At 37.1% G+C, this 19,839-nt stretch overlaps 1 protein-coding gene across 5 annotated transcripts in view; it reads left to right on the top strand.

Moving 5' to 3' along the window:
- SH2D4A (SH2 domain containing 4A) overlaps window positions 1–19,839 on the top strand; it is a 118,365-nt gene that overhangs the window by 64,778 nt on the left and 33,748 nt on the right. For 4 of the 5 annotated variants that reach the window (XM_069075764.1, XM_069075763.1, XM_069075762.1 and 1 more), the window contains 3 exons: window positions 1,370–1,450; window positions 10,930–11,062; window positions 13,543–13,753. In XM_069075764.1, the coding sequence (XP_068931865.1) occupies window positions 1,370–1,450; window positions 10,930–11,062; window positions 13,543–13,753 (425 nt within the window). The remainder of the gene's footprint in view (window positions 1–1,369; window positions 1,451–10,929; window positions 11,063–13,542; window positions 13,754–19,839) is intronic. The other variant, XM_069075766.1, reaches the window with a different exon arrangement.

The following is a 19,839-nucleotide window of genomic DNA, read 5'->3' on the forward strand; positions in this document are numbered from 1 at the left end:
CAGTTTGAAATCTGTCTACTAGATCTGTTTCTGTCTTGATAATTCTGTCTGTGTACTTTGAAGTTCGGGGTGCTGACCTTTTCCCCTGAACAAGGTAAACGATATATGTCTGACTGATTAAAGTAAGCTTGTTAACCCATTTTGAGTTGCTTTCCTTTAACAAAGCAGATCTAAGAACCTGTATTGGCAGCAAACCCTGAGGACGCTTGGGGTGCCTGCTGCTACAAGTGCCCAGTAGCAAAGACCAATTTTTATACCCTGTAGAACTTCTAACGGTTTCTGGAGAACACTGTATATTGCTATCACATTTTGTTTAAAATGGAATGTTTTCTAAGACTAGCATTAAACAGATTTGTGAGGAAAAAACAACAAAAAACCCTGATCTATGTGGTCCTTAAGGTCTTTAATCCTCTTTATAAACAGCAAGGGAAGACAGTTACATAGTTTATCATTTGCCTTGGAGATAATCACATACACACACATACACACATTTGTCTGTACATCAACCTTCTCTAGCAATATAAGACAGCATTGTCCTGCTGCTTGCGGTCTTGGAAATTGCTTTGATAAATTTCTATTGAAAATCTCTTCTGTGTGGGGCGGCTAGGTGGCACAGTGAATAGAGCACCAGCCCTGGAGTCAGGAGGACCTGAGTTCAAATCCGACCTCAGACACTTAACACAAAAACTAGCCGTGTGACCTTGGGCAAGTCACTTAACCCCAATTGCCCTCCAAAAAGCAAAAAAAGAAAAAAGAAAAAAAAAAAGAAAATCTCTTCTGTGCCCAGTGGAGGCTGAGGTTTCCCTAAACCTGTCTTAACACTAAAATTCCCTCCTCCTGTAATTTTGGGGGCTTATGATCATAATTCATTCTTGGTATAATCCTAATACCCACTTCATGCCTTTTAAGGACTGCTGACAAAAAGAGGAAAGAGCATTGACTTGAGAGTCATGGGACCTGGGTTCAAATCCTGCCTTTGCTGTGTACTACTTTTGTGACACTGAGAAAGTTATTTTGCCTCTCTGGGTCTCAGTTTCCTCCCCTGTAAAATGAGAGAATTGGACTAGGTGGTCTCTCTGAGGTCCCATCAAACTCTAGATCTATGATCTTTTAATCCTGGGAGCTACTTACAGTTTCCAAAGACTACCCTAACACTGTGACTCACCCTAAGTCCCACAGTGAGTTTGGATTGGAACACAGGTTTTCTGACCCCAGGTACAGTTCTCTTTCCACAATATTATTCTGTACTCTCTACCCCCCTCCCTTCCCGTGATTGTTGAGCTTTTGCTAATAATCCCTCACCTGTCTCTTTTGAAATTGGAGTGCTAAGCAAAATAATAATAGCAAATCTGGGTCATTAAATCCTTAGTCACCCTCCGGTTCATCAAGAAATATTCAGCAGATGTTGGCAGATTCCATCAATCGTATGAAAAGCTATGGATTTCAGCAGGTAAGAAAACTCTGCAAAGTCTTAAATCAAAGGGAAATGATTGATACCTGTTTCTAAAGTAATTTTTTCACATCCATACATTTGTCTTGGGTGAAATTGAAGTGAAAGGCAAAATCCAAAAATGGTTCCAAAAAGCAACATTCAACCTTACAAGAAAAAAAAATCCTACAATTGCCACCTGGAAGAAACTCATTTAAAATACAGAAACACACACACAATGAAAATGAGGAATTAGAACAATATGTTTGATGCTTTAGGAGAGACTCTCAGAAAACAGAAGTTTGCAATCACGATTTCAAATAATGTAACAATAAAAGGTGATGCTGTTGACAGAGAAAGATATTGACTACATTATGCTTAAAGGTAATGTAGCCCTTGAAACAATATCATTGTCAAATGTGTGTGTATGTATATATATATGTGTGTGTGTGTGTATATGTATATATATATATATACATATATATATATATATATATATATATATATGCTGGCTAAGAGGTATAGGAGATAGAACTCTGGATTAAGAGTCTGAAGAAAGTTTGGATTTTACCTTGCTATGTGACCTTAGGCAAGCCACTTAACCTAAGTCTCAGTTTCCTTACTTGTAAAATGGGGAAAGGAAGGAAATAAAGATTTATATAATGCCTACTATATGGCAGACACTGTGCTAAGTGCTTTACAAATGTCATGTTATTTTATCCTCACAACAATCATTCAAGGTAGGTTCTGTTATTATGCCATTTTACAGGTGAAGAAATTAAGGAAAATCCTTGCCCAGGATCACACAGCTAGTAAGTGTTAGATTTAGTTAGATTAAGTCTTACTCCAGGCCCAATGTTCTATCAGCTACAACAGCTAGCTTCTTCTAATGGAGATAATGACAAATATCTTACAGGGTAGTTGTGACAACCAAATGAAATAATATATTTAAAGCATATTGTAAACTTTTAGAGTATTGTAAAAATGCTATTACATATTACCAAATGGCATAACATCTAATTCTAAGAGGAAAGGGCTAACTGATCTGCCAAAAGACTGATAATAGCAGTTAATTATAGGAGCTGGATAAATCTAAAAGAAAGATAAAGAATGAAAACAGACCTGAATAAATTATTGTAAATGTTAAAGACTGATAGCAGTTTCTGAAAGAAAATTCTGAATAATATACATATTACTTAGCACTACATTTTACATTTAAAAATTAGTTTTGTGCTAGGGCATAAAGAAATCTTGAAGAATCACTCTAGGACTCCTCTCAGCAATGCAAGGTTATGACAGACAACTCCAAGGGACTCATGATGGAAAAGGCTATCCACATGCAGAGAAAGAACAACAGAGTCTAAATGCAGATGGAAGCAAACTACTTGCTCTCTTTTGGGTTTTGTTTTGCTCCTTCTTTCTCATTGTTCACTCCATTGGTTATAACTCTTCTTTACAACTTGACTAATGTTTAGTGTGAAAGTATGTAGAATCTATATTGGATTGCATGCCACCATGGTGGTGGGGGGGAGAAAATTTGGAACTCAAGGGATTGTGGCAATCAATGTTGTAACCTAAAAGTAAATAAATAATTTTTTAAAAAAGGAAAAAAAGCATCATTCTAAAATAGAAATAATAAAAACATCCTTTATAGGCTATGATATAATGAAAAATTAATCAATAAAGGAAACATGAGCAAAAGATACAAATATAAAAGATGTCTAAGTGATGACAGCCTGAATAATGAGCAAAGAAAATAATCATAGAAGCAATAAATTTATGAGAATATTAACAATGGAATATCATGCCAAGACTACTAAAGTAGCTATTAGAGGAAAAAACAAATATATATATATATGTATATATATATATATATATATCCTTAAAAACATATCTGCAAGGAAAAGAGAGAATTAATGAGCTGATCATGTAATTTTTAAAAATTGAAAAGGAACAACTCCCAGCCCCAAGGAAATTTGAAGAAATTTTCAAAATAAGGGAGGTATCAACGGAATTGGGGGGAAAATACCATAAAGTTGTCAAACAAAACTAAGACTTGATATTTTGAAAGACTAAGAAAATGAACAGACCATAATTAAAATTATTTTTATGAAGAAAGAAGAAAACTACCTTACCAAAATAAAAAAAAAATGAACAAAGTGAGTCACAATAGAGGAAATAGAGGATTATCAAAAACTACAATATGCAATTATATGCCATCGAAGTAACAACTCAGAGAAAATGTTTATAAAAAAAAACATAAAGCACTTAAGTTATTAAAACAAGAAATAGACAAATAATCCAATGTCAGCAAAAGAAACTGAGTAAACTATAAATGAAATAACAAAAGAGAAGAAAGGAAAAACCCTGGTCATGAGAGATTTATGAGTGAATACTATCAAGCATTTAAAAAACAGTTAATATATATGCTACAAATATTCTCATCAGAAATGGAAAAAAGTCACTTTACCAAGCTGCTTTTATGAGTTAAGTGGAGTTCTGATTCCCAAACCAGGGAATGACAAAACAGAGAAAGATATAATAGCCTAATTTCACTATTGAATATTGATAGAAAAAATTTTAATAAAATGGCAAAGAGACTATAGCAATAATAATTTAAAAATCACTCTGGCCAGGTTGAATGTATACTAGGGATATGAAGATGATTAAACATAAACATAAAACAACATAATTCATTATAGTAAAAAGCTTGTATAATTCTATCAGCAATGTAGAAAAGAGTTTTCAACAAAATACAGCACTCATTTATGTCAAAAGCCCTCTAAATCATAGGCATGGAAAAAACACAGCACTTCTTTACCTCAAAAACTCTCTAAATCATAGGCATGGAAGGGCCTTTTAACATCATCAATAGTGTGTGCTTGTGTGTGTGTGTAGGCAAGAATTAGCATTCTTTTTTTTTTTTTTGCCTTAGAGAAATACTGGAACATTCCTAGTTCAAATAAGAGTAAAGCAAGGATGAAACCTTCGTTTTTAGACCTGCCAAAGTTGTAAAAATGCTAGGTATAGCAAAAAGCAAAGAGAAAATGAATGAATGAAAAAGCATTTATTAAGTATTTAATGTGTGCCAAATACTGCCACAAGTACTAGTAATACAAATATGAGCAAAAATAGTCCCTGCCCTCGAGGAACTTAGATTCTCATAGGAAGAATGAACATATACTAAGAAATAATGACCACAAAGGGACATTTTGGTCCTAAAAGTTATTGGGATAATGAGTAGGTTCTGGTGGTACAGATTGACACTCCTTGTCCAGGAACAATGGCAAAGTTCATTTGATCATGATTTCAGAACAGGAGGTAAGGAGCAGAGTTAGAAAAAGTACATAGATTGGCAGCAAGGGAGTTGGTGAGGTTGTGCAAAGGATGACTAGAAAGCATGGAGTGAGAAGTTATAGGCATAGACATTAGCAAAAAAGAGATCAATGAATTCCAATTCGCAGACAACATGATTATATTCATAGAAAAACTCAGAGAATAGCAGAGGAATTAATTGAGATGATCAGTAGTTTCAATGAAATATCTAGATACAAAATAAATCCATAAAAGCATCAGCATTTCTCTACAGTACTAATGGAAATCAGGAAGAGATTTTTTTTTTAAGCAATCAGGGTTAAGTAACTTGCTCAAGGTTACACGGCCAGTTATTTCTGGGTGTGGTGCTAAGTATCTTAGCCCAGATTTGATCTCCAGGTCATCCCGACACTGGAGCCGGTGCTCTTACTTGCTGTGCTACCTGGCCACCCCATGGAAGAGATTCTTATAACAAAAATTCCTTTCCAAAGAAGTAGATTACATAAAATATCTGAGAGTTAAAATACAAAGACCAACTCAGAAAATGTAACAACAAACCACTCTTTAAATAAAGACTTCAGCAATTGAGGAATTACTCATTGCTCTGGTTGAGTCATGCTAATGTAATAAAAAAGATGGTACTCTCCAAATTAATAGGCACATTTAGGCTGGATGTCAGGGAAAAAGCTCTAAAAATTAAAACTTTTCTCAAGAAGAGTTGGAATTCTTCCCCTGTGGTGATCTTCAAGTAGACCCCAAATGCCCATTTTGTTAGGTTATGTTATAGCTGGGAATTCTGTTCATATTAGGTTGGACTACATGACCACTCACATCCCTTTCAGCTCTCAAATTCTGTATTTCTATGATATATAGATTTAATATTGCAACAATCAAACTATCAAAGGGATAATTTATAAATCTAGACAAAATAATTACAAAATTCATTTGGAGGAATAAGAGGGTTAGAATATTCAGGGAAATAAGGAAAATCAAAGTAGGAATTAGGGGGAAATAGCATTTTCAGACATCAGACTGTATTATAAAGTAGTAATTATCAAAACCATTTCTTATAGACTAAAAATTAGAAAATTAGGTCAGTGAGTAGACTAGACTAGAAAAACAAGACCTAGAACCAATCTAATGTAGCAGACCACCATTCAATAAACCAAAGAACATGAGCTACTGGGCAAATTGGAAAACAGTTTGACAAAAATTAGATTTAGTCCAGCATCTTGCAACATTTATGACAATAACATTTAAATGAATTTTTAACCTAAATGTGGAAGGTCACATTATAAAAAGATTTAGAGGAGACTGAAAAAGAGTAAATTTACCAACTGTTTTTAGGCAGGACTAAATGTTAGCCAAAAAAGGACTAGAGATCACCAAAGACAAAAGTAGACCATTTCGGATGATTTAAAAAAAAAAAAAAAACATTTGCATGAACAAAATCAATGATGCTAGAAGAAGAAAATAAACTTTGGAGTAGGAAAAATCTGTATCCAATATCACTGAAAGAAGTCTGATTTCTAAATCATATAGGGAATTACCATCAATACCTAAGACCAAGAGTCAATAGGTAAGTGGTCAAAGGATATGAATAGTTTTTGAAAGAACTGTAAACTAAAAATGACCATGTGAAAACATGTTCCAAAGCGAGAAGTACAAATGAGACAAACTACAGAGTTCCATCTCACGCCCTGCAGTTTGGCAAAGATGACCAAAAATAGGAATAAGTTAATGTTGGAGGGGCTATGGAAAGACCGGCTCACTAATATAATGTTGACTAGCTGTGAAGTAGATCCACCATTCTGGATCTTGTTTTATAATTATGCAAAAAAACCCCACCCTCCAAAAAACCCCTATTAAACTTTTCCTATCCTCTAACCTGGGCCTATACCCTATAGAGGGGAAAAAAGAAACAGAAGAAAATGGTCATATATGTGTATATACATATAGAAACACATTCATATATACTTATGTTTACATCCATATCTGCACACACATATACACAAGACTATTCATACAGGTACTTTTTGTGGTTAGCAATTAGATGCAAAGAGGGAGCCCTTCAATAGGGAATTGCTGAACAAACTATGGCAAATGAATGTAATATATTTTTATTATGCAGCAAGAGAAGAGTTTACACAATGTCCACTGAAAAATCAGTCCTGGTCCTAGAGCAGAGAATGAAACAGCTCCCTTCTTACAGGAGTTAAGTGGGAGGACTACGAGGGCAGAGTGTTCTATACATGTTAGATATGATCACTTTAGCAAGTGTTTTTTGCTCAATTATTTTTCTTTGTTACAAAGGAGATTTTACTTTGGGGTGGTTAGAAGGAATGGCTCAAAAAAATGACTGGCATAAAAACTAAAGAGTAGGAATTCTTCTATTTATTGTAGCATACCCAGTCTCTAGCACAGTGTCTGGAGCGTAGTAGGCACTTAGATGCTTATTGAAGGGTAAAATTTATTTTCATAAGTTATATATATATATATATATATATATATATATGCATACATGCATATGTACAATAACTCGACTAACGGCAGATGCCCAGAAGCAGAAGGCGACTGCAGAGGCTGAAATCCAGACGATTTTGTCAGAAAAGAATCAAGCCTCAGCAGACCTGAACTCCATGAAGAAATCTTTCTCTGACCTCTTCAAAGGATTACAAAAGCAGAAGGTTTTAGAAGGACATCAAAAGAATGAAGCAGCATTGAAGAAATGTGTTGAGTATTGTCTAGTAAGAATTGAAAAGGAAGAGCAGACGTACCAAACCCTGAAGGCTCATGCAGAAGAGAAGTTAAATCTAGCAAATGAAGAAATTGCCCAGGTTCGCAGCAAAGCAAGAGCTTTACAAGCAAATTTACAAAAGGAGCAAATGAGTCCAGTCACTAGAGAAAACCCTGGAACAAAAAATTAAAGCAAACGATGAATTAATGAAAATCTGTGATGACTTGATTTCAAAGATGGAAAAGATCTGACCTAGAAATTTTGAATTGTTCATTCTTTATTCACTCTGACTATAAAACTAGTCCTTGTTTCAGTGCTGTCAGTTACGTAACGTCATGTTTAGTCATCATGTGCACTCTTAACCTCTATTTTTACATGTTGTAGACATACTAAAGTGTATTTTTTAACTTAGTAAATTGAACTTTTTAAAATAAATGTGCTTGAATAAAGATTAATAATCTTTGTACATATATGTGCATTTAAACACCCATATAAATATATGGCAAATATATAGATAGAAATGGTCAGAAACTAATACCCAATAGATAAGGGGTCAAATGATGTGAACAGTTTTGAAAAGAAGAATTGTGAACTATAAAAAAAGTTTTAAAATATCCTCCAAATCACTACTATTAAGAGAAATGCAAATTAAAATAATTCAGTTTTATCTTACACTCAGGAAATTGGTAAAGTAATAAAAAGAGAAAAGTCACTGTTGGAGTAAATGTCAAAAAATAGCAACACATTCACTGTTATTGAAACTGTGACTTTATTAAACCATTTGGAGAAAAAAAAATTTGGAATTATGTGAGAAAATTTCTTAAACCATTTCTATTCTTGACCTGATACTGAGCATGTACCATAAGGAGGTCAAAGACAGAAACAAAGTTTCAATATATAACAAATATTTATAGCACTATTTTTGTAGTTAAAAAAATGCAAAGTGGGTGCCTATTGATTAAGGAAGGACTGAACAATTTATGCTATGTGAATATAATCAGTAAAAAAATATTTTTAATGTAGAAAGACATGTATGAAATGAAGAATAAAGTTTGCAGAGCCAGGAAAGAGTTATACATAAGGACTATAATATCTTTTAAATCAAAAGAAGCCAAACTAAGCAACTGTATTGACCAATCTCATTTCTAAAGGACAAATAATTAAAGCCTCAGAGAGGTGGGTGCTAGGTTTTCAGATGAAGCGTATAGTCACTGTACTGACTGGTTTTGCTTAACAATTTTTCTTAGTTACAAGGGAGAACTAATGGAGAGAGGTAGATAGGCTATATTTAGAAATGACTGTGCTTAATTTTTTTTAAATCAATAAAACATAATTAAAAGAAAAAAACAAAGAGCTGGAGAAAGATCTCTAGCATGTTGATTAAGAGGATCATTGGAAGGATATGGGCTAGAATCTCAGGAGATGAGAAGGTATGGTTGAGTTGTGATTACACAGTGGAGGAAGTTCTATATCACTGAGATCATTGATTCTCCCTCATGTTGAAGTATGTCATCACTCCAGGTAGATGTAACTTTGGCATGCTGCAGATGTTTCGTGAAAAAGTTAATTTAGAAACAGGCAGTTTTATCTGATATCTGATTTCATTGCTGATATCAGCATTACAATGGAGTTTGATAGAATACCAACATATCCATCTTAAATTAAATTGTATTTGGTAGCAAATACTTAAACCAACATGCATCACTCATCATAGAAAATAAATGTCATCCATTAAAGCCATGTAACAGCATATTAAACACTCTCACTGGTAATCCCTATCCTATAGCAAGATGATTCTTGGAAAAAAAATGAACCCTTATGCTAGCATGTGGATACAGGACTGGGAAAGGGTAAGAATTAGAGATGCAGTGGGAACCATATGTTCTGTTTTTTGATTCTTAGAGGTGCTTAAGTAAGCTTATTCAATATACTTACCATTTGTTACTTAAACCTGGTTTTAGAATTTATACTCAGATTTTCCCCCTCATCTCCTTTTATTTCCAGCTCACATACATGCCTTTAAGTGATAAGTGTTAAGTATGGACTTCCGTAAGCACCTTTTAGCTCATTTGGTTAAAGCAAGTGTTAGCAAGGCCAAAATGGTTTCACCCCCTGTATGTTTTCATTAATGTTACACTATTCAACTGGCCACACACTGCACCCTAATTGCCACCATCTCCCAAGAGGAAAAAAGCAAATGAATGGATTGGTACAAATCATCACTGGAATCCCAACTCAGTGTGCATACCCTACCAATTGTAGGTAAATAATCTATTCAAGGGCAGAACTCCTTTCTAAAAGTAATCCACAGTTCTCTCTGTCATGCTTTGCCAATTGTGGATAGTTAGTGCACTCTAGCAATTTGAGCCTCCAGTTCTGAGATCGTATGCCCTGCAGACCCAGTAACTGGTTCCTGCTCCAAAAGGAAAAGAGTAAAAAGCTTCCCGTCTGAAACAGATATTGTGCTAGTTTTGGGTCTCCTGTCTGGGTGCATCTTGACTGTTTTTGCAGATTTCTTTAGCCAACTGTTTCATCTTGACTCTTGGTTTTGGGTGTCATTCCTGACTTCTTCCTGCTACCTTATCTTGGTCTTATTTCTCCATTTTGACTGCTGGGTCCTGTGTACTCCCTGGATCTGGACTGTTTCTTTCATTTACTGATTATTCCCAGCTTTCACTTTGGTTCCTGTTTCTGGCTTATAGCATTGTGTCCTTAATCCATTACTTTAAATGGATTGATATGGTATTCTTAAAAAAGAAGGCACTTGTTATATCTGTAGGAAACATAAAGATAAATTATTGAAGATGGTGCTGAAAATCCATTTCCCAGAGGAATTAAAATGACTAAGTACTGTAGTTCTTTAAAGCCAACACCATAGTCAAAACCAAATCTCATCTATTCTTTATCCATGAAGCTCATTTTATGTTATTTATAATTCACTAAGCAAAGTAAGACAGAATGAGAATATTTTTAAGAAATTTCTAGAGCACGAGAAGAATCAATTAGAATCTATTTGACCATTGATGGCATCTGCTGCTAGTTTGTCAAATAATCACATTCAAACTATGACCCTGTCTACAGCAGTATTCATATGCCATCCACACTACACTGACTCTGTTAGCCAAGTAATTATGAGATAATTCTTGCATTGCAGAGAGCAAATTATTATTAATTTTGTCATCTATTTAGCTTTCTTTGCTTTTGTGAGATAGTTTTGAATTCCAAAAATCTTTAATCAGAGTATCAAAAGCACCCTATTTAAGCCAGAATTAAATTGAAATTGAGATTCATGTTCATGCTTCCACCTATTATTTCATGAAAAAACTGAAAAAGAAACACTCCCCTTGTGATGTAGGGTCCTTATCCTTTCAATGTAGAATCTAAGGTGTTTGAATCAGTTCCCAAGACTGAATATGCAAAGCATATTGCTTGTTTATTTTTTGAGCAGAAGAAAGAAACACTGAGGAAAAAACAAGATGATGAATTGAAACAAGTAGAAGAAGATAGAACCAGACAGATTTATAAGAGCTGGAAAGAAACCCAGAAGTCGAACAAGGAAGAGCGAGAGTGGCAGGAGTCTTGTAAGTACATAGTAATCTCTTCTCTTCTTTACCAATTCATTCATTAAAATGATCAGACCTTAAAAACATTGACTAGGAAGGAGACAGGAAGCATATTAGAATTTATTGGGTGGTTTTAAAGAGATATGGCTTCCTTCAAGACTTAGCTCAGACTCTACATTTTGCAGGAGCCCTTTCCCAGTCCCCCCAGCTGCTAGTCTTCCCATACATCGTTTTCCATCTACTCTACATGTATATTTTAGGCAGCTATTTGTTTACATGTTGTCTTACCCAATAGAGAGTAAGCTCCTTGAGGGTAGGAGCTGTGGATTTTGCCTTTCTTTGTATTTCCAGGACTTAGCACACAGTACCTGGCACATAGTAGGTTTTTAATAGAATTACATTGGATGACTGATGGATGAAATTTTAATGCAGTGTTTTCTAACTGATAATTATAAAGAACTGGACACTGCAGTATAGTGTGCTTGTTGGTTGACAACCAAATGGAAAGAAGGCCAGTGGAGATACCTAGTATGCCTAAGCCCTTAAAGAATTAAGATTTGAAATGAAATTTTGTTCTCATTTCTTTCTAATGACAGCCTGGATACAGACCATTGAAGTTATACTGCCAGATTATCTTTTTATAGTACCTTAGCAGAGGATAAAGGTAGGAATTGAAGCATTTATAAAATAGAAAGCCCTGAATATTATTTGAATTTCATCACAGCAAGATTACAATGAAAATCTTAGTATTTTAAGCACTTTAATGTATCTGTAATTGCATCAATGTAGGTTTTTCATTTGGTGCTATGAAGTAGAACCCATCCATACCTTACTCTGTTGTCCATGTCTCCCATAAATCCTCAGGGTGAGAGGAATGAAGATAAAATACACCCAACATATTGGGGGGCCTGTCTGGTTTCCTAATACTGCTTGAGTACCAGTGTAACATACATCTGTCATTCCTCCCTCTTGATTCATGTGTGACTCACCTCTGACCCCTTTTTCCATTCTATGCCCCCCTTATCCTATTCCCTCACACCCTCTTATTTATTTATACGTTTAGAAGACTTTTATTCTCTTCTAAATGTATATATTTCTCTCTTTAACCCAGATCTGATGTGAGTAGGGGGTTCCTTCTAAAAATCCCTCCCCCTTCCCTATCCCCTTAGCCTTTTATTTCTTTCTGAATTTAGAAGACTTTTACATCATTCTAGATATATATGGATTGTTCCCTCTTTAACCCGTTCTTGATGAGATTAGGGTTCCAGGACTACCAGTCCTCCTCCCTAGAATTATATTTTATAAAAGCAAAGGACTAAAGTGTCCTCAGGATTTCTTTGTATAAATCAGCCCACCTTGAAATTAGATCTGTTTAAGGAGAATTATTTTTCTTTACTGGGGTCCTTTTGCACATAGGAACTTAATCAGACACGTAAGCATTTATTAGGCACTTACAATATGCCAGGCATTGTGCTGAGTCCTTGGGAGTCAAAAAAAAGGCAAAAGCCATATAGACCCTTCCCTCAAGGACTTTGCAATCTAGTGGGAAAACAGCATGTAAATAGTTATATAATAAAAGATACATACAGAATAAATGGGGAGGCTAACTGGGAAAAGCCTTCTGCAAAAGATGGGGTACAATCTGAGTCTGAAAGGAAGCCAGCGATTCTAAGTTGGAAGTGCAGAGGGAGAAGATTCTGGGCATGAGGGACACGCGGTGCAAAGGCACAGAGAATGGGAGATGGAGTGCCCTGTGTGAGGAGCAGCAAATGGGCAAGTTTAGCTGCATTGCTGAGGGTGGGGGAGAGACATAAAGGGTAAGACTGGAACAGCTTCACTCTGCCCTGAGCCATAAGCCACTCAGAGGTTCCCTGCTGCCTCCTACTTGCCAGTGACTCAGTGCTATATTGCATCCCAAACATTTTTCATGAGGGATGAGACAATTACCTCTTCATTTTAAAATTCTAGGGTAACAATTACACCATGGAATAATTCTACTGGTGGTGACTCATAACTCTTAACTCTGCCAACTCCAAGATGTCCTTAAAGGAGATGGTGCAATATCTCCTTCTCTTTCCTTTCCCACTACCTAGAAAACTCTCCCAGAAACCACAAGACCTTACACATGAGTCCCATTGCAGCAGAAGTTGGGTACTGTACATCAGGAAGGAGTCCTGGCTACCATTCTTTTTTTTAGTATTTTTATTTCGGAGTAGGAGGCAATTGAAGTTAAGTGACTTGCCCAGCGTCATACAGCTGATAAGTTTCTGAGACTGGATTTGAACTCAGGAAGATGAGACTTCCTGACTCTAGATATAGTGCTCTATCTACTGCACCATAGAACTGCCTGTGTTTTCAGAGGGATTTTAAGAGGGAGGCTTAGGCAATTGTCATTCATTGGGTGACATTTGTTTGTCGTGAGGCCTCATGCATCGTGCCATAGAGCTGTGGTCTCTTTGTGGGTGGACGAAGGCTCTTCCTCCTCTTTGTTTTCCTAGTGCGGAGATCCAAAGCAGCCGATGAGAAGAGGCGGTCTATTGCTAAACAAGCTAGAGACGACTACAAGCGGTTATCCCTGGCTGCACAGAAAGGGAAAGGCAGTGATGGAACCCAGGGCTCCCAAGGTGTTGCACAGAAACCCAAAAGGCCTCCTCTTCCACCAAAACCTCAACTGCTCAACCCAGCAGGACCTCCCAGAAAACCTCACAGGTAAGTCACCCAGAAGTACGAGTACCAAAATCAGAACAGACAAGACAGATTGAAGGACCAGGTGGGTCTTTCCCATGAAGAAGGCAAGGGTGGTCAGCTGCTAGTACAATAAACGTGTCTGTCTGGTGCAGGGAAGTTCCAGCGAAGAAACTCCCTCCACCAAGGAGAATGTCAACAACTTTGCAACTCAAAGTCATCAAGAGTTGTCTGGGACACTGAGGGTCATTGAAGTAGGACCTAGAACCAAGTTGTCCTTACTCTAAGAGTGACTTTATCCATTGTGCCACACTGCCTTTTTAAAATTAAATCACAGCCCAAGATAAAACTTAGAAAGTGAAATTCAATCTTGCTTCTAGTACCACCTTCTTGAGTAACCTTGGTGACTGCTTTTCATTAACCCTTTGTTACCTGGAGGCTGGCATAGTTGGCAGAGAGGGTGTGGTCTTTGATGTTCTCCCCTTTTTACCTCCTGGTCACGAATACCTCCCATCAAAGGACAGTAGAGAAGCTACTTCATCTAAGAAGTGAAAGGAGAAGAGTATTGGAGATAAGTTCTCCATTTCACTGTTATCAGTGGCTTTTAATGGAAAAAGCAAATTGATCTGTGATTTTCATAATACTACATTTTCTATAGGACTTCAAAGTTTACCAAAAAATAAAAAAAACCCACTTTCTTCATGACAACCTTTTGAGAGAGGTAGTACAAACATTATCATTATCATTTTACAGATGAGGAAACTAAGGTTCAGAAAGTTTAACAGACTTTCTTATGGTCATGCAGATTTCCTCACCCCAAATCTCATGCTCTTTCTACCGCAATGCCCCTCATAAGCCAAGGCAAAGAAGCAAAAGTGATCATAGCAAAAATTCAGGAATGATTATAAAAATTACTTGGTCCAGCTCTCTCATTTTACAGAATCAGAGAGTTGGAGGGATCTCAGCCATCATGTAGGCCAGTCTATTCCCAAAAGCAATCCGTACCAAGACATACCTGCCCAAGTAGTCAGTACCCAGAGAGGAACCCACTAACATTCCACTTTTGGATGGCTTTGATTGTTAGAAAGTCTTTTCTGATAGCAAGCCTGACTTGACAGCTTTTATGCCATGTTGCTTCAGATCTGGCTTCTTAGGGAGAACAGAACAAATCTAACCCTTTTCTAAATGACAGCCTTTCAGATACTCAAAGATAGCTGTCACGTCTGCTCTGCCCACCCTGACACTCCCCCTTAGTCAATTGCAATCTAGACATCCCCAGTTCCTTCATCTAATCTTCATGTGACTGCACTCCAGGTCAGATGAGGAAACTGGGGTTCAGAGGGATTGTGACTTTATATAAAGTCACACAACTGTTCAGTGGTAGTGATAGATAGGAAATGAAACCAGCTCTCTTGACTCCCAATCTAATGTTACTATCATCTAGGTGGTACAGCATGCTAGAATGCTGGACATGGAGTCAAGAAGACCCAAATCTAAACCCTGCTTCCTAGTTGTGTGACCCTGGGCTAGTCACTTAATAACTGTCTGCCTCAGTTTCCTCATCTGTAAAATGAAGATAATAACAGCACCTTCCTCCCAGGGTTGTTGTGAGGATTAAACAGGGTAATATTTGTAAGTACTTCAGACCTTAAAGTGCTATCATGATGATGCCAGGCTACCTCTGTTTACCACTGAAGTGAAATAAAAAGTAGACGGCCATTTCTCTCCACAGATATGGCACAGTTAACGATTTGAAAATTCTCCTCTTGGCAATTATGTCCTTTTCTGTGATGCTAGAAAAGTTTAGAGGACGACAGGGAAAATTATAATTTGCTTTGGCCAGTGTCTGGTGGAAAATGACAGTGACATCACAGTAGAAATTTCCTATCCCTCTTGTTTTTCAGCTAGAAAAGATATTTTTCTCTCTTGATTACTGATATTATTTCAGTGTTTCATATTCTAGCTGGAGTGAGAGCAGAAGAGAACAGTTAGAAATAAAAGATGTAAGAAATGTGGGGAAAAGAATACTGGAGTCTAGAGAGTTGACTTCTCAATCAGTCAGCATTCATTAAGTACCTGCTATGTCCCAGGTATGTGCTAAGCTTCTCATCCTGGATCTGTCCCTGATTTACTACGTGAATCACTTTGCTTCTCTGAAGTAGTTTCTTCATCTGTAAAACGTGGGAGAAGATACGAAGAAAGTCTCCCTCTTTGTGGCCATTAAACAAGCACTCCTCTCCTTATTTGAAAAAGGACAAAGAAGTTCTGTAACTTAATGGAAGAAAATGTATGTGGCATCTCTATATTTTTGCCTCCCAAATTGAAAAGCTCCAGTCATTAAGATTTATTAGGCACGTACTATGTGCCAGGTAGTGTGGTAAGTGCTGGAGATACAAAAAGAGACAAAAAAAAAACAGTTCCTGCCCTTGAGGAGTTCACAGTATAATGGAGGAAACAACATGCAGACACTATGTATGAGTAGACTAACTACAGGATAAATAGGAAATAATCAAGAGATGGAAGGTACTAGAATTAAGAGGATTTGGGAAGGGCTTCCTGTAGAAGGTGGGATTTTAGCTGGGACTTGAAGAAAGCCAGGGAAGCCAGGAGGTGGAGATGAAGAGACACCAGGAGAGTCAGAGAAAGCATCCATGGTCAGAAGAGAGAGTGCCTTATTTAAGGGACATCAAGGAGAACAGTATCACTGGGGTGTAAGAAGATTATAAAGGCACAGAGGTAAAATCCACAGGTCTTGGCAACAGATTTTAAATGAGGGGGGCAAGTAAGTGAGGAGGCAAGGATGGCCCTTAGGTAATGAGCCTGGGAGGTTGGAAGGATGGTGATGGCACATACAGATTGAGATGTTTAATAGGCAGTTGGAGGTCAATGCAAGACTGGAGGTCAGCAGAGAGCCCTGTATTGGGACACAGAACTCAGTGATTGACACCTAAGCTCTAACCATTATTTTCAGATTGCTTCATTTCACTAGAGGACTGAAGTTGGGGAAATGCCATTTTTTTTTCATGACCTGCAGAAATAGGTGACCAGGACATGAGTATCTTCTGCTTCCTTGTGAACATAAAGCAATATGATATCAATTATATGTGCAAGACCATGCAAAACATTCCATATTAGCCATATTTTTTAAGTTAAAAAAAGTAAAGAAAGTGAGAAAATTATGCTTCCATCTACCCTCAGAGTTCATCACTTCTCTCTCTGGAGCTAATAGCATTTTTTCATCTCGAGTCCTTTGGACTTGTCATAGATTGTTGTATTGATCAGAGTAAAAAGTCTTTAACAACTGATCATCATTGCAACATTGCTGATACTGTGTACAGTGATCTCCTCGTTCTTTTTTATCCATCTTCTCTTCACTTTGTATCAGTTCATATATCACATTTTTCTGAAATCCCTCCCTCGTCATCACAATCATATGCCACAACTTGTTTAGCTATTCCACAACTGATGGACATTCCCCCAATTTCCAATTCTTTGCCACTACCCCCCTCCATTTCCCCTCAACCTTAAAAATTTTCCACATTTTCCTTGTGTCTTTTTTATGTGAGAAAATAATCTGTATTCTACCTTTCCCTTCCCTCTTCTCCTAATGCACCCTTCTTTCTCACCTCCTCATTTTTTTAATCACAACATGTTTGACTCCTACCCATGCCCTCTCTCCATGTAAATTATCCCACTAATAATAAAATTCTTAGGAATTAAATGTATCACATTCCCATATAGGAATATAAATGGTTAGCTTTATTGACTCCCTTATTATTACTCCTCCATATTTACCTTTTTATGCTTCTCTGGAGTCTTACTTTTGAATGTCGAATTTTTTATTCATCTCTTATCTTTTCATCAGAAATGCTTGAAAGCCCTCTATTTAATTAAATATTCATTTCCCCCTTGAATATCCATTCCCCACCCACCCCCCCACCTTTTCAGTTTTGCTGGGTAAGTTATTCTTGGTTGTAATCCTAGCTCTTTTGCCTTCTGGAATATCATATTCCAAGCCCTTTGCTTCTTTAACATGGAAGCTGCTAAATCTTGTGTGATCCTGACTGTGACTCCATGATGTTTGAATTGTTCTTTCTGGCTGCTTGAAGTATTTTCTCTTTGACCTGGAAGCTCTGGAATTTGGCTATAATATTCCTGGAAGTTTTCATTTGGAGATCTCTTTCAGGAGGCAATTGATGGAGCTAAGATATTGGGGCAATTTTACTCAATAATTTCTTGAAATGTGATGTCTGGGCTCCTTCTTTAATTGTGACTTGAGCCCCTGGGTCCCTTGTAACTGACCAACAGCACAGCACTCTGCCTGGATATGGGACCAGAACTGCACGTGAGCAATATAATTGCCAGTTTCAGCTGTACCCAGTGCCAGCAGAGTGTCCTTTATATCTCTTTCTGATCAGTTGTCTGACCTTCCCCCCCCCCCATATACACCCCTACTGTCTCTGGAATGACACCTTCCAAAAGCTAGTGCTGGTTCTGCCTCAGGTAGACCTTCACCCCAGTGTTACAGACATCTCCTGCCAAACTCCCAAGTTTTCTTGGGTTAGAAAAAGGTTTCATCTTGAACTGTTGTTGGCTCCACTTCTCCAAATTAGATTTAAGACATTATTTTAAAGTTGCTTGGAAGGCAATGTTGAGAGAGTTCAGTTAGATTACTGCCTCTAATCCACAATCTTGAGTCTGCCCCTTTTAAAACTATTTCCCAATTGATGGACATCCATCTTGTACCCAATTTTTTGCTATTATGCAGAGTGCTACAATGAAAATGTCACATATGGTAGCTTTTTTTTTCTGGAAAAGCACGTGGGGCTCTAAAAAATTGGAGCAAAGACAGTTAATATGTCTGAGAAAATAAATTCAGCTCTTGCAGATTTCAGTTCCATTAGTATCCATAGCAATTTGGAGTTGATTGATCTCTAATAGAGATTTTTTTAAGGGACACCTTTTAAACAAGGCTGTTAAGGATAGCCAGCACCCAAACTCACTTGTGTTCTCTGCTGCAGTCTGTGAACTTCTTGACCAAGTCAAACACAATATATTCTCTAGCTTCAGAGTATAAACCTGGCATCTCTAGGGTCTAGAGATCATACTGCTATAGGAAAATGCCTTTTATAACTCAAAATAGAAAATTTCAAAGGATGAACCAAATCCCTTGGTACTTTTGTATATGTTGAATTTGGTCAAAATTATGATCTTCAATGCAGATTATCATTGTCAGTCACTTCCATCTTTTCAACAGATATGGAGAGGCAGTGGTTAGAGAGCTGACCTCAGAGTTAGGAAGAGCTGCCTTTAACAAATTCCAATTGTGTGACATTGGACTAGTCACTTAAACTCACAGTGACCCCAGGCAACTCTCTACCTCTGTAAGCTGCAGAAAAGGTGCCAACCTGCATTTCTAAAGGGGGTTTCCTCACCTGGGATTTCCTATACTGATGTATTCAGAGGTTTAGTCTCCCAGGTGCCATTCTACATTAGTAAAGGACGTTCCTCATCAGGAGCTCCCTACAGTGTAATCTTACGTTTCATCCAAGAAAATTCATGGACCATCTGTATAATGTCCTGGTCAGAGAACATTAAATAGCACATTCATTCTGAGCTACACATTTTTTGGGAGGGCATTGACAAGGGGAAGTGTATCCAGAGGAGCATGGCCAGGATGGTGAAGGGACTGGAGACCATCCCATGTGAGGACGTAGGAATGAACTAGGAATGAGTAGCTTAGAGAAGAGGACACTTGGGAAAGGGGAGGGGAACATGATTTCTGTCTTCATGAAGTTAAGGAGCTGAGATATGGAAGAGGGATTAAGCTTATTTGCTTGCCCCAGAGCATAGGAAAATTAACAAAAGTTAGAAGTTGCAAAGAATCAGATTTAAACCTATTTTTAAAAATATCTCCAACTTCCTAACAATTAAGAGTTTTCCCAAAATGGAATGGGCTTCCTTGAGAGATATTGAGGGCCCCCTCAACAGAAGTTTTAAAACAAAGGCTGTTTGGCCATTTGTTAGGAACATGGAAGGGTAGATTCTTATTCAGGTATGGGTTGGACTACATGGTTTTGGAGGTGTTGAGGTTATAGGAGTTTTAGATG

Source organism: Petaurus breviceps, unplaced genomic scaffold (assembly GCF_028583685.1).
Source record: "Petaurus breviceps papuanus isolate PSGF00001 unplaced genomic scaffold, PetGlider_PUasm1.0 90919, whole genome shotgun sequence".
Classification (NCBI taxonomy): Eukaryota; Metazoa; Chordata; class Mammalia; order Diprotodontia; family Petauridae; genus Petaurus; species Petaurus breviceps.